At 48.5% G+C, this 13,807-nt stretch overlaps 1 protein-coding gene across 1 annotated transcript; it reads left to right on the top strand.

Annotated features, from left to right (window-relative positions):
- The first annotated feature begins 1,250 nt into the window (after positions 1-1,250).
- LOC131309421 (uncharacterized) lies at positions 1,251-6,776 on the top strand. The gene is made up of 4 exons (XM_058336061.1): positions 1,251-2,315; positions 2,676-4,620; positions 4,759-5,919; positions 6,010-6,776. Exons 1-4 carry the CDS (start codon positions 1,251-1,253, stop codon positions 6,774-6,776), a joined length of 4,938 nt encoding a protein of 1,645 aa, XP_058192044.1.
- Positions 6,777-13,807: the final 7,031 nt, after the last annotated feature.

Below are 13,807 nucleotides of genomic sequence, written 5' to 3'. Positions count from 1 at the left end.
AATTATAGGCTATATCCGAACGTACGACACATAAAGTCGCTCGGGGTCTTATCGGGCGCACGGGTACGAACTTCCGTTTGTTCGGCTAGGGTGTGCTTCGGCCGGGATATCCTACGCTCGGATAATTCGCATGCCGGACGTGGGTCCCGCCGAACCTGGAGATAATTGTGGAACTTTCCATAAATATCTACTGATAAGAAAGCTGTCCTCTCAGACATTCGAAATGACATCTCTGAACGATGTGACCATTCTGACATCAACCCATGTGGTTCTGAAAGACTAGGGAAGTGGTGTTCATTAACTGGCCCTGCTAGAAGGCGCCAACCGAGCAGAACGTGACACGTGGAAAGTATGGCCAACTTGCTCAGCACTTCACCTCTTTGCCTATAAATAGAGAAGAATGACCATTGAGAGAGGGATCCAAAAAAATCTAATCTAAAAGAACACTTCTTTCTCTCCAACATATTGTTCTTACTAAACTTCTCTCCACCTACTGACTTAATCATCGGAGCTTCTTCCCGGAGGAACAGCCCCCTCCGGTTCTGCAGGTACATCAAAACCGGCGTTAGCATTCACGGTCCCACATTCGGAGGCGGCCGCACCAGAAGGAGCACGAAGAAATCACGCCCCCACAATTGGCGACTCCGCTGGGGAACTTTCTGAAAACAACTTTCGGGGTGTTCTTTGTGTTCTTCGCGTTCATAGTTAGCTGAGGGCCTTTGTTCATCTCAGATCCTGTTTGCTCTTCATATTTGCACGGAACAAATGGCTCAGCATCTCTCACCTCCGGGCCCAGAGAACTTTACCCTTGGGTTGGAGGGCTACGGATCTATCAACCTTGAGCCCCGTCAAATGGCTAGGGCGGTTCCACATGTAGCCCGCCAACTTTCTTTTCCACCGACCGAGTTGGATATCGCCTTGGCCGAACAAAAACGTCAGGCAGCGGTTATTGCCATGCTGCAACAGCGGCTGGAGGAGCGGGACGGAGGGTTGGCCGTAACCCCTGCAAACGAACATCATGCCGAGCCCAGTCGACCGAAGAGATCCCACAAACGAAGTAGACCGTCTCGCCCAGCCCAAACGGCCGTTACCGACGAAACGTCTTTGAGCGCCTCGATCAGGGGGTTTCACGACCTCGGCTGACAAGCATCATTCGAGCCGGGAGTATTAGATCCTCGGCAACGGGCTCCACGGCAGGAACCAATAGGGGAGGCGACTCTGTCCGAACAGAACACCGTTCCGAACGAAGGATGAGTCAGAAAAGTGGGAAGAGGCCCGTGGACTTAAATGATCCACCTCGGCGACCCCATACCAGTAGCAATCGGGAATATTCATTTCAATCGCGACATGATTCCGAACGTCACGATGGGCGACACTCCGCCAACTCTGGCAGTCGACACCGAACAGAAAGCAGAGGAAACCGTTCGGAGCACGATAATACGATTATCCTCTACGATCAATTCACGGGCCTGCCAACCGTGTACCAACCCATCGACCCGGCTCTTCAACCTCGGAACGCCCCATTGACGAGCTTGAGGGAGGCACATGCGCACTTAACGCTAGCTGCTCCACGACCGAGGGAAAAAGAGGAGCACCGTCGGCACCAACGGCGGGAAAAAAGAAAGACTCCGGAGCGGCATACTAATGTTCCTCCCCCTATCGCCCCGCAGATCGCAGCCGAAGGGCAGGCCGAAGACAATTCGAAGCTCGGGAAGGCAAAGGCTTCCCCCTTCGTGGATGCTATTCAACAAGAGCGGCCGCCAGACAGATTCGTCATGCCGAAGCTGAAGCGCTATGAGGCAAAAGAAGACGCAGTCGCGTTCGTTTGTCGCTTCAGGCAAACCATGAGCCTCCATAACTTTTCTGACGCTCTTATGTGTAAAATCTTCCCGCTCACTCTCAGTGAACCGATCATGTTATGGTACAATCAGTTGAAGCCCAAATCCATTTCTTGCTTTAACGAGCTAGAATTGGAGTTTAGCAAACGCTTCGTCACCAGCAACATTCAACCGAAGACATTATCGATGCTGGTGAACATGCGAAGAACGGCGGGAGAAACACTGCGACTCTATACCGAGCGTTACTGGGAAGTCTATAACCTTATTCCCGACTGTGATCAAGGGGTAGCAGCCGAGTCTTTCATGAATGGATTGGACCCAACCTCGGCAATGTTTCGTGACGTCTCACGAAATCCACCTAAGACAATGGGGGAGCTCATGACAATAATCGAGAAAGATTGCGTTCACGAAGAAGCAATGGCCGAGCGACATACATCAAAGGCTGAACCTGCCAAAACGATAGGGCCGAAGAAGCAGGTATCGAACGTTCGCCAAGGGCAAGGAAGCCAGGGTAGCTCGGGCCAGGCCTCGAACAAGTCGAACAACAAGGGCCGACCCCCGCAGCACCCTCAACCACAATCCTGGACACAAACGAAAAGAGAACCCCGACCGGACGAATACGTCGCCGAACGTACGGTATTCACTGAACCTATTTATAAACTTCTTAACATCATTGGCAAATTGCCGTTCTTTGTTTGGCCAACAGTACTCTTAGGCACCGTCGGAAGCGGACCGGGGATGTGCACGTATCATAAGGAACGTGGCCATTACACCACGCAATGCCCACCTTTCAAAAGGTATCTAGAAGAGCTAGCAGCTGCCGGTCACCTCAATTAGTGGATCGACGTTCGGCAAAATCCACTTCCTCCACCTCCCCCTCTTGTTGGCAATCTCGTAAGCGTGATACAAGGGCTAGTATCCGAAGGAAGGGCGGCCGAACTTCGTTCAGAAATTGACAGGGCTGTCGCCTCTACGTCAGTCTGCAACGTGGGAGCTTCGGGAAAGCGAAAATGGGAAGATCCGAGCTTCGGCGGTACCATAACTTTTTCTTCCGACGACTTAAAAGGAGTGCAACTTCCACATGCAGATGCCCTCGTCGTCACTATTGCCATTGAAAAATCAACCGTACAACGGGTATTGATAGATCAGGGAAGCTCGGCCGATGTCATGTTTTTCTCTACTTATCAGAGCCTCGGATTATCTCCCGCTCAACTTCGGACAGCGTCAGCTCCCCTTGTCAGTTTTATGGGAGCCCCGGTTTGGCCACTCGGCCTGACTACCCTCCCTGTGCGAGCTGGATCACGCATCCTGGAGATCGAATTTGTGGTGGTCGCTTCGCCAAGTCCGTACAACGTCATTCTTGGCCGAACCTGGCTACACGAAATGCAAGCGGTTGCTTCAACATATCACCAGGTGGTCAAATTCGTCGGATGGAACGGACGACAGGAAAGCCTGCGAGGCGATCAAATCCAATCCAAGAAATGCTACATCAGCACTGTAACGAACAAACAGAGCTGCATGGAGGTACAATGCGTGGCTGCCGCTCCTATCCCAGTGATTGAGGATGTTGGTGTACTTGCCGAACAACGGTCAGCCGAGGAGCTAATACGTTTTTCCATTCCTGGGGAAGAAGGAAGATATTTTTTGATCGGGAGTTCATTGAGCATGGACGAACGTGAGGAGATGTATCAATTCCTGATGAGAAACATAGAGGTCTTTGCTTGGACACCACAAGACATGTCGGGCGTGGACCCTTCGTTCGCCATGCACTCATTGAATGTAGATCCGAATAGGCGACCGGTTGTGCAAAAAGTCCGACGCTCGTCGGCCGCACACACCGAAGCTGTGATAGCAGAGGTGAATCAACTGTTGGAAGCTGGCGTCATTCGGGAAGTGCTATACCCCACCTGGCTTGCCAACCCAGTGGTAGTCCCGAAGAAAAATGGGAAACTAAGGGTCTGTGTCGATTACACGAACCTCAATGACGCCTGCCCCATGGATCGATTTCCACTTCCTCGGATTGAGCAGATGGTAGACGCAACGGCAGGATGCGAGCGCTTAAGCTTCAGGGACGCGTATCGGGGCTACCATCAAATCGCTCTGGATCCGGAAGATCAGGAAAAAATGGCTTTCATCTCGCCTCGGGGAACCTTCTGCTACAAGGTTGTCCCGTTCGGCTTGAAGAATGCAGGCGCCACTTTCCAACGCTCCATCACGAAGATGTTTCCTGGCATGCTCGGCGTAAAAGTAGAAGCTTATATTGACGATTTGGTTTGCAGGAGCATGTTCGCTCGGGACCACCTTCGAGATCTGGGAGAGGTCTTTGCTGTTCTAAAACATAGGAAGCTACGTCTCAATGCCGAGAAGTGTGCGTTCGGCGTTAGCTCGGGGAAATTCCTAGGATACATGGTGAGTCGCCGAGGAATTGAAGCTGATCCTACCCAAATTTTGGCTGTGCAGCGGCTACGAGCTCCAAGGACAATTAAAGAGGTACAGCGGCTCACGGGGATGGTTGCTGCCTTGAACCGTTTCATTCGACGTTCGAGCGATCTCTGCCGCCCGTTCTTCCGAGCAATCACAACAAGCCGACGCAGGTTTGTATGGATAGAGGAATGCGAGCAAGCTCTGCAATCTTTAAAGCGATACCTATCTCACGCTCCTTTGCTCGTCAAGCCCCTGCCCGATGAAGATCTCTATCTTTACCTTGCCATTTCCGACCATGCAACGAGCGCGGTTCTTGTTCGGAGAGAGGGGATGGACCATCAACCGATCTTCTATTCCAGTAAAACGATGACGGATTCTCAGACGAGGTATCTGCCTATGGAAAAGTTAGCATTGGCTCTCGTTTCTGCTAAAACGAGCCTCCTGCCCTACTTTCAATCCCATAGGATTGTGGTCCTCACTGAGTTTCCTCTCAAAGCTGTTCTTTGGAAAACGGACACGTCGAGCCGAATCCTGAAATTCTCTCAAGACTTGGCCAACTTCGACATCCAATTCGAGCCTCGGACAGCTATCAAAGGGCAAGTCTTGGCCGACTTCTTTGCCGAACTCACTCCCGGCTTACAAGACGAGGCCAATGCCCTGGCAACTACTGCTGATGAAGCTCGGATTCAAGAAGAAGAAGTTTTGGAAGGGCCGTCCGTCTGTCAAACCGAACCACTCCGTGCTCGGTATTCCTTCGGACGCAAAAAACCCAAACGACAATGGAAGCTCTTCTCCGGCGACGCTTGGCGACTGACCGTCGATGGAGCTTCTAATGTTCATGGAGCTGGTGCAGGCATCGTCCTTGTCTCACCCAGCGGGACTGTTCATGAAAGCGTGGTTTCAATTGGGTACACGGCGACGAACAACGAGGCGGAATATGAAGCTCTAATTGCAGGCCTCCAACTTGCTCTTCGGCTGGATGCGGATTCGGTTCATGTCTTTTGTGACTCTCAGCTCATTGTGGGGCATTTAAACGACGATTATCAAGCCAAAGATCAACGTATGAATGCTTACGTGAGCCACGTCTTAGCTTTGTTCGGAAGATTTGGACGCGTAGAAGTGGAGTGGATCGCTCGGGAGCATAACGCCCATGCTGACGCCCTTGCAGGTCTTGCTTCAGTTTACAAGACCTCGGGTAGTCGCACCATCACCTTTGACGAGGTCCCCAAACCGAGCTTCGAAAAGCCGTCTGAACAGGTTATGGCCATCGCCCTCGGCCCAAGCCAGCTGGATTCTGTGGTTGCTTACCTGAAGAATCAAGTGCTACCGACGAACAAGCGCGAAGCGTACAAAATCCGTTGCCGAGCCGCCAATTTTTTCTTGGGACCGAATGACAATCTCTACCGACGGACTTTCACTGGCCCCGATCTGCATGTCGTCCACGACGACCTTGTGCCAGCCGTTTTGGAGGAACTTCATTCGGGTAGCTGTGGGGCTCACTCAGGAGGACGGTCCCTTGCACAGCGTGCCCTGACACAAGGCTATTGGTGGCCGAAGATGGTCAAACAATCCGAAGAATACGTAAAGCTCTGTGTTCGGTGTCAAAAGCAAGCATCTCTCATCCACCAACCTGCATTCCCCCTTAAAATGATCACCAGTCCGTGGCCGTTTGCGGTTTGGGCTTTTGACATAGTTGGCAAGATGCCGAAGGCGCCTGGAGGATTTGAGTACATGCTCACTGCCACAGATTTGTTCACCAAGTGGGTAGAAGCTTCCCCCATGATCAAGACCACCGCCGGGGACGTGGAACGCTTTATTTGGAAGCACATTATCTCCAGGTTCGGCGTACCGTACGCCATCCTTTCTGATAATGGCTCCCAATTTGTTGCCTCCGCTCTCAAAGCTTTTTATGCGAAGCGCCACATTACCATCCAAAATTCCTCGGTGGCATATCCTCAAGGTAATGGACAAGCCGAAGCATCGAACAAGACAATCACTCGGGGGCTGAAGCGCCGTCTGGATCGGAAGCTCGGTAAGTGGGTGGAAGAGCTTCCACACGTCTTGTGGGCCTATCGAACAACACCTCGGCGGTCCACCGGCCGTACTCCGTTCGCTATGGCCTACGGTATGGAGGCTGTCCTCCCTTTATCTACTATGATCCCTACAGTTCGGACGGAGAATTTTAACCCTATCGACAACAGTGCTCTTGTGGGTACCGAGTTAGATTTAGCCAAAGAACTACGTGACAATGCTAACCTTCGGCACGCCGCGTACCAGCAAGAAGTTGCAAGGGGCTACAACCGCAATGTTCGTGCTCGACCATTCAACGTCGGGGATTTAGTCCTTCGGATGGTTACCGAAGCGACAAAGTTGACCAAGCTGAAGGATCCCTATGAAGGCCCTTACCGAGTGGTGGAGAAGATCGGGCACGGTGTTTATAAGCTTGCTGAGATGGATGGAACGCCAATCGCCAATCCGTGGAATGCTCAAAAACTGAGAAAATTCCATGGCTAGTGTTGGCATTCCCCATTTGACCTCTTCTGCTTTATTTTTATTCTTGTATATGGGGTATTTCATCTAGCCCCGATAACATCTTTTGTTCGGGTGAAATTCTCGAAGCCCATGCTAGTTTGATTGTTTGGTTTACGTTCTCGAAGCCATTTGTTTATTCGGGTGAAATTCTCGAAGCCCATGATAATTTGTTTGTTCTCGAAGCCATTTTTTCGTTCGGGTGACACTCTCGAAACCATGATCACTCTTTCGGTTCAGTTTTCCCATCCTACTGCCTTATTCTATTTCTCTAGTAATACAATAGGGCAGGGGGCTACTATATGGGTAAACCTGAGTTCATCTCTTATTAACTTCAGTCACATAAATAGTCCTTCCGAATGAACAGATTTCGAAAATTTCTGAGTTATGATGTATATACCGAATAAAAAGACTTGGCAAATATTTATATACTTGGAAACAACATCCATACCGAACGAATAAACGATTGTCATTCAAAAAGAAATTCTCCATGTTTTAGTTACATTCAATGTTCGTCAGGGTTCCCATTGTTCGGAGCCAACCATATTCAAAAATATGCAAAAAAAAAAAAAAAAAAAAACACAGAACTAAACAAGAACAAATCTAATCCGCTGCAGCGTCGGCTGGGGCTGGTGGGGTTGGAGTGTCGGTTTGGGCCGGTGGGATTGGAGCGTCGGCTGGGGCTGGTAGAGTGGTCGAGTCGACAGCATCAGCTGTTGTCTCCTCTGCTGTAACTTCGGCAGGGGCGAAGGGTGGTATTTCCACCAGACTCCTCCTCTCGTCGTCAGCTTCAACGCCTGCATCGTCGAGACCCATGTTGTAGCCGAGCATAAAGCTCTCTTTGTGCTGGGCCTCCTTGATCTCATCCTGCACTTCAAGGATTTGATCGGTCACGTCTTCTTCGGCCTGGGCGTATCCTTTCTCGTACTGCCCCTGCACCTCTTTCTCCATCTGCTCCTTCATTTCTTCCCTCCCCAAGGCTCTCCCCTCGGCCAGCCCCTCATCTTTGCCCTCGGCTCTGGTCTGCTCGGTAGACTCCTGCAACCCCTTGATGAGGTCGTTTTGATTGGCGACCTGAACCTCGAGGCTTTGCCTCACGAGCTCGGATTGCTCCAAGCCCTTCTTGTACTCCTCGGCCAGGGCCTTGTTGTATTCCACCGACTGCTTTTGCAGTTTTGACTTCTTGTCATATTCGGTGAGATGAAGCTGGGCACTCATTATGGACTGGGTGGCCTGTAAACAAAGCAAAACGAAAGTCATTCCGACGAAATAAGGCATTTGTGCAAAAACAAAACAAATTTGCAAGTGTAAAAGCATTTACTTACCCTTCCTACGTGATAGTAGTATTCACTCAGGGCTGCTTTCAGAGAAGGGGGATTCTGTACATCCCTCGGCAAAGCTAGCCCCGAGTGGAGAGTGAAAGCCAGGGAGGGATCCTCCCTCAGGCTATCCGATTTGAGAACCTGTTTCTTGCAAAGTGTGATGAAGCTTGGCACCATGGAGTGTCAAGGTCGAAGGCAGTCACCCTCCCTTCTCCTTCTGCGGCGGCTTCCTTCGGGTGCTCCACTTCTCGGCCCTTTCCCTTAGTGGCCGCCCTCACCTTCTTGCTCGCAGATGGTTCCTTCGGGGAAGGAGGAGCGCTCAGTGGTCGCTTTTTAGAGGGTGGGGGAGGTGGGACTTTCTTGCTCGGGACCGAGCCCGAAGCGGCTGCACCTCCAGCCTTCTGCAGTCGGGCCTTCTCCCTCTCTTTTTCCTCCAGCTTTTTCTGGAGAACTTCCTTGATATTTCTCGGAGGCATAACTTCTTGTTGTTCAAGGAAAGTCTTTTCTTCGGTTGGAAGTCGGATTGACCCTCGGAGGGGTTTGTCGAAGCTCGGTTGGAGCTCTTGTGGGATGTCCTCGGACTTCTCAGGCTCGTCAGTTACCTTTCGTCGGATCCGACCGCCGTAGGTTGCTGTATATTTGAGGATGGTTGGGGCGTCTCTTTCCTCCGCTGGGATAGTGAGCAGGGAGTCGGCAAGACCGCAACTTTTGGCCGCCCTTAACAGTACCTTGTTGATCTTGGTGGTATCTGCCGAAGAAAAGCATGAAATCGTTAGTTAAATTTTGACAACTGAAATCAGAGCAACAGAAATAAACATTTCAAATAACGGACAAGTGTTCTTACTCGGCGTTCCTCTGCGTGTGGCTATTTCAAACTGACCGTATTCATGTTCGGGGAATTGGAAATTTCCTCGAACTTCGACGTAGTCAGAAGCCCACTTCTCCGAGTCGTACATGCCCTCGGGAATGATCTTTTGCATCTTCCTCCGGGAACAGAGGTAGTATCGAGAGTACCGAACGTTTCTCGACATCATATAATTTTCAAAAAAGTGAAAGGCTTCTAGTCGAAACATCTTCACCTCGGCAAGGGCGATTACCGAGTGAATGATGCGGTAGGAGTTGACGCTCAGTTGGCACGGAGTGAGATTGAAACGATGAAGTATCTCTCTCAAAACTCTGTGCATCGGAAACCGAAGGCCCCCTTCTGAGATTGCCATCAGGGGGACGGTGACGTGTTCGTCACTGTATCTTATTCGGTTCCCTCGAACTGGAGAAATGATAACGTCGTCGGGGATGTCGTAAACGGCTCGGAAGGTGTCCAGGCTCGTCTTATCTTGGAAGCATTCCAAATAAGGGCAGGGGTCCTTCCCCGTTCGGTCAGGGATCACATCCGGGTCCATCGGGACGATCTTCCTCTTCACCTTCGGCGGATGCGACGAGGATTCCCCAGCAAATCCAGCCCCTTCATTCGCTCGGCTTGACGAAACAAGTGGAGTCCCTGGTCTCGACTCGGTTTCGTCATCTCCTTCGGCCTCTTCTTCCTCTTCCGCTTCGTCATGAGGATTCTCGGATGACGACTCACCTATATCTATAATATCGGGGTCCGGCCCCACTGTTCGGAGAGGAGCCACCATGGCGGGGTAGTCGACTCCTTCTACGCCCTTGGGGATCCTTCCACTTGATCCCGTTCGGTAGTTCCGGGCGAAATCTCTTATAGCTTCGGCTAACCCTGGATCGGATCTACCAAAATCCGAATCTTCGGAATCCACCGACCGATAAGATTCGCCCGAAGAAGGTGACTTTGCAGACTCCATACCTAGAAACAGATAAGTGCATGGGATAAGACCGTTAGCGATTTGCATGGCCAGGAATCTAAGTGCCTACGTTCGTTGTTTTGTGTCGTTAGGAGAGATCCCACCTCTGCTCGGTTGTTTCCCGAGCGATTTCCCCTCGGAAGAAATTCCGAAGGAAGGACTTATACCGCTCAGGGAAACAATGGGGAAACAGAGATTGAGAAGCTTAACAGGGCTTGTAAAGCTTCTTAAAGACTGCCCCTTTGGAAAAACCTCATGCCTGAAGATGCCCTCGTGTTCGGAAGAACACGATTTCAAGGTGTTCATACGCTCGGAAGAACACATGAACACCTGGGTATCTGGCGGTTGTTTCAGTCCAAACAAAAAGGAAAGAATCGACCAAAAAGGGGGAAAACATTCGAAAAACACTCAAAATGCATCGAGAAATGGAGGGGCTCGAGAAATACCTGAGAAATCGAGAGAGATCTGTGATCAAAAACCTTCAAATATGCAGATTTCTGGCGATTTCAGTCTGGAATGGTGCTTGAACAGTAAAACGATCGAGAGTTAGAGAGAGAGTAACCTTCTCTCTCTTTCCCTCTCCCCTTTTATACTGGGTGTAGAATTCGAAGCGGTTTCTCACCCTGACCGTCGGATTTGGGCGGGAGACTGATGTGCCGCTCGATGAAGGACATGTGGCAGGTGTGAAGCATGCCGTACCACCACCCAATGAAATCGTGACACCTGGCATCGATTCAAATCGACGGTTACAGAAGCATTTAATGAAAGGCTGCGCGCGCATCTCGAAGCGTTTCAAATAGTTTCTGTCCGTTCAACTTTGACGGTTCGTCTAGTCGATCGCTCTTCAGACATATGGTTCTTCGGATTTATATCTTCGTTCGGCCAGGTTCTTATTCAACTCCTCTTTCATTCCGAGCAAGAAAAGAAGGAGTTGAGGGGCTATTGTAGGGGGCCGAAATATCCGAAGGTTCACAAGGTCCAAAAGGGGGGATGAGGGTTCATATGCTGTTTGACCCATCATCGAAGCTATCACAGTTCACCTGTAAATAAGTTTGGACATCGGCTGGACCGAAGGATAGACAGGACCACGAGTACTTCACCGAACAATTATAGGCTATATCCGAACGTACGACACATAAAGTCGCTCGGGGTCTTATCGGGCGCACAGGTACGAACTTCCGTTTGTTCGGCTAGGGTGTGCTTCGGCCGGGATATCCTACGCTCGGATAATTCGCATGCCGGACGTGGGTCCCGCCGAACCTGGAGATAATTGTGGAACCTTCCATAAATATCTACTGATAAGAAAGCTGTCCTCTCAGACATTCGAAATGACATCTCTGAACGATGTGACCATTCTGACATCAACCCATGTGGTTCTGAAAGACTAGGGAAGTGGTGTTCATTAACTGGCCCTGCTAGAAGGCGCCAACCGAGCAGAACGTGACACGTGGAAAGTATGGCCAACTTGCTCAGCACTTCACCTCTTTGCCTATAAATAGAGAAGCATGACCATTGAGAGAGGGATCCAAAAAAATCAAATCTAAAAGAACACTTCTTTCTCTCCAACATATTGTTCTTACTAAACTTCTCTCCACCTACTGACTTAATCATCGGAGCTTCTTCCCGGAGGAACAGCCCCCTCCGGTTCTGCAGGTACATCAAAACCGGCGTTAGCATTCACGGTCCCACATTCGAAGGCGGCCGCACCAGAAGGAGCACGAAGAAATCACGCCCCCACATATTTAGTGAGCTTTTTGCGTATTTACTATTTTGCTCAGGAAACTTGTTGACCAATGAATTTACGTAATATGCAAACTAGCCCTTATAACTGCATTACGGCACTGCATCACAGTTTCGAGGAATTGTTGACATACATGTGATACGTACCATTCAGTTTCGAGGAATTGTTGACATACATGTGATACGTACCATTAAAGGTTAAAATCCAAGACTTTAAAAAAATATAAAAAACAAATGTAGTTGTGAAAAATTTTCATGCTAAAAGTTCGACTCCGGTTCTAAATATGGTTGTTTAGCGGCTAAATTGAACCGCCTAATCCGCTCAATCTGCACCAAATCAAACTGAGGCATGCTATGGACGGATATGGATCTAAAAATATTAATTTTGACGGATCCGGATTGGATCGGATCGGTTCGGTTCCACTTAATCCGGCTAATACGCCCAATCAACAATGTTCTTATTTCTCTTTCAAAGGTTATGGATGATGTTGAGCAAGTTGAACAAAATTAATTTCATAGGTAATAAAGTAATAAACATGTATTCTATGATATTTTTATATTTTATGTTGAAAATGTTAATAACCTTCTCTATTTTTTTGGTATATTAGAATTTGAATCAAGGTCATGTTCTAGTCTAGCTCCAAGTTTGAGTATTATTGGCGTCTAATAGTTTACCTTTAAACTTTAGGGTGGATGAAAGTAACTTAATTTTTAAGTAATGTTGGTTTAGGCTTTTTTGAATTTGTGGCGGACTTGAAGTTTTAGGGTTTTATTTTTCAATTTTTTGGTGTGTATAAAAAAAAAAATTTCTTTCTCAAATCCGCTGAAACCACCCAAACCGATCTGCCCAAAACGCATCCAACCGAACCAATCAAACAATACTATGGACAGTTGACGGATGGAGAAAACGACAATCCGCCGCAAGCAGATCGGATTGGAAACCGGACCAATCCGCAACAAACCGATCCTCGGGCAGCCCTAGTTCTAAATATGTCTCTCCAAGGATGCTTTGACTTTGAAAAATTAATAAGTCTTTGATTGAACACAAAAAAAGGTTAGCGATGTTTTTTTCCTTATTTGTGTTGAAAAAAAGGGTGAAAGTACACGAAGATCTCCTCAACTATAACTTTTTTTATAGAGACCCCCAATATTTAAAAGGTAAATGATATTGTCACTCCAAAAATTGATGAAGGCACTCCAAAATCAGTGTAATTTCAAAGCCACATTCCTTTATTTTTTAGAGTGCCTCTATCAATTTTTGGAGTGTCAATATCATTTTCTTATTTAAAATCACTCATACAGATCTCCTCAACTATAACCGTCAACCACTCAGCACTTTTCTGTCAAAAAGACTGTTAAGATGAAGGGATCAACATGGACAATTTCTATGGATGACGGGGGTCAGTGTGGGCAATTTTTAGGGGTAGAATCGTCATTTTTCCTTATTCCGTTAACAAGGTTAGCCAATTTTTCATTTCATATAGTTGAGGGGGTCTGTATGGGTGGTTTTAAATGTTAGAGCGTTTCTGTGGAAAAAAAACTTAGTTGACGGGTCTCTGTGTACTTTCACCAAAAATAAAAGAGAGATTTAGTGATAAGTCCACCATAAGAAACTTGTAAAGTCTCTAGTCCACCTCAAGAATTTGTAGAGTCCCTAGTCCACTTGCTTAATAAGCCCACCTCCCTCCACCCCCACCCCCACCCCCACCCCCACCCCCCCTCCCGCCACATCACCACTAAAAAGTTCGCTAGAAAGTTTGCCAGAGTGCCTAAATCACTAAAACCCTATGAAAGTGTCTAAACTACTAAAACCCTATGAAAGTACCTATAATCCTAAACCCAATGGAAATACATAAGCCACTAAAACCCTATGAACTAAGTACACCTTAGAACCATAGGAAAATGCCTAAATTTTTTGGCGAACTTTCAGGCGCCGATCAACTTCCCGGCAATTAAGTGGCGAGAGGGTATAAGTATTAAATTGAAATGAACTGGACTGAGCCTACTATAAAATGTTAAAAATGGATTGGAGACTTTATCAACTTAGAAGGTGGACTAGAGCCTCTTCAAGTTCCTTAGAGTGGAGAGACTTCTAAGCAAATAAATATAGTACTCCATCATGTTGATGACTGTCAAACGT

Source organism: Rhododendron vialii, chromosome 12a (genome assembly GCF_030253575.1).
Source record: "Rhododendron vialii isolate Sample 1 chromosome 12a, ASM3025357v1".
Taxonomy (NCBI): Eukaryota; Viridiplantae; Streptophyta; class Magnoliopsida; order Ericales; family Ericaceae; genus Rhododendron; species Rhododendron vialii.
This window is presented reverse-complemented; position numbering and strand designations above follow the sequence as displayed.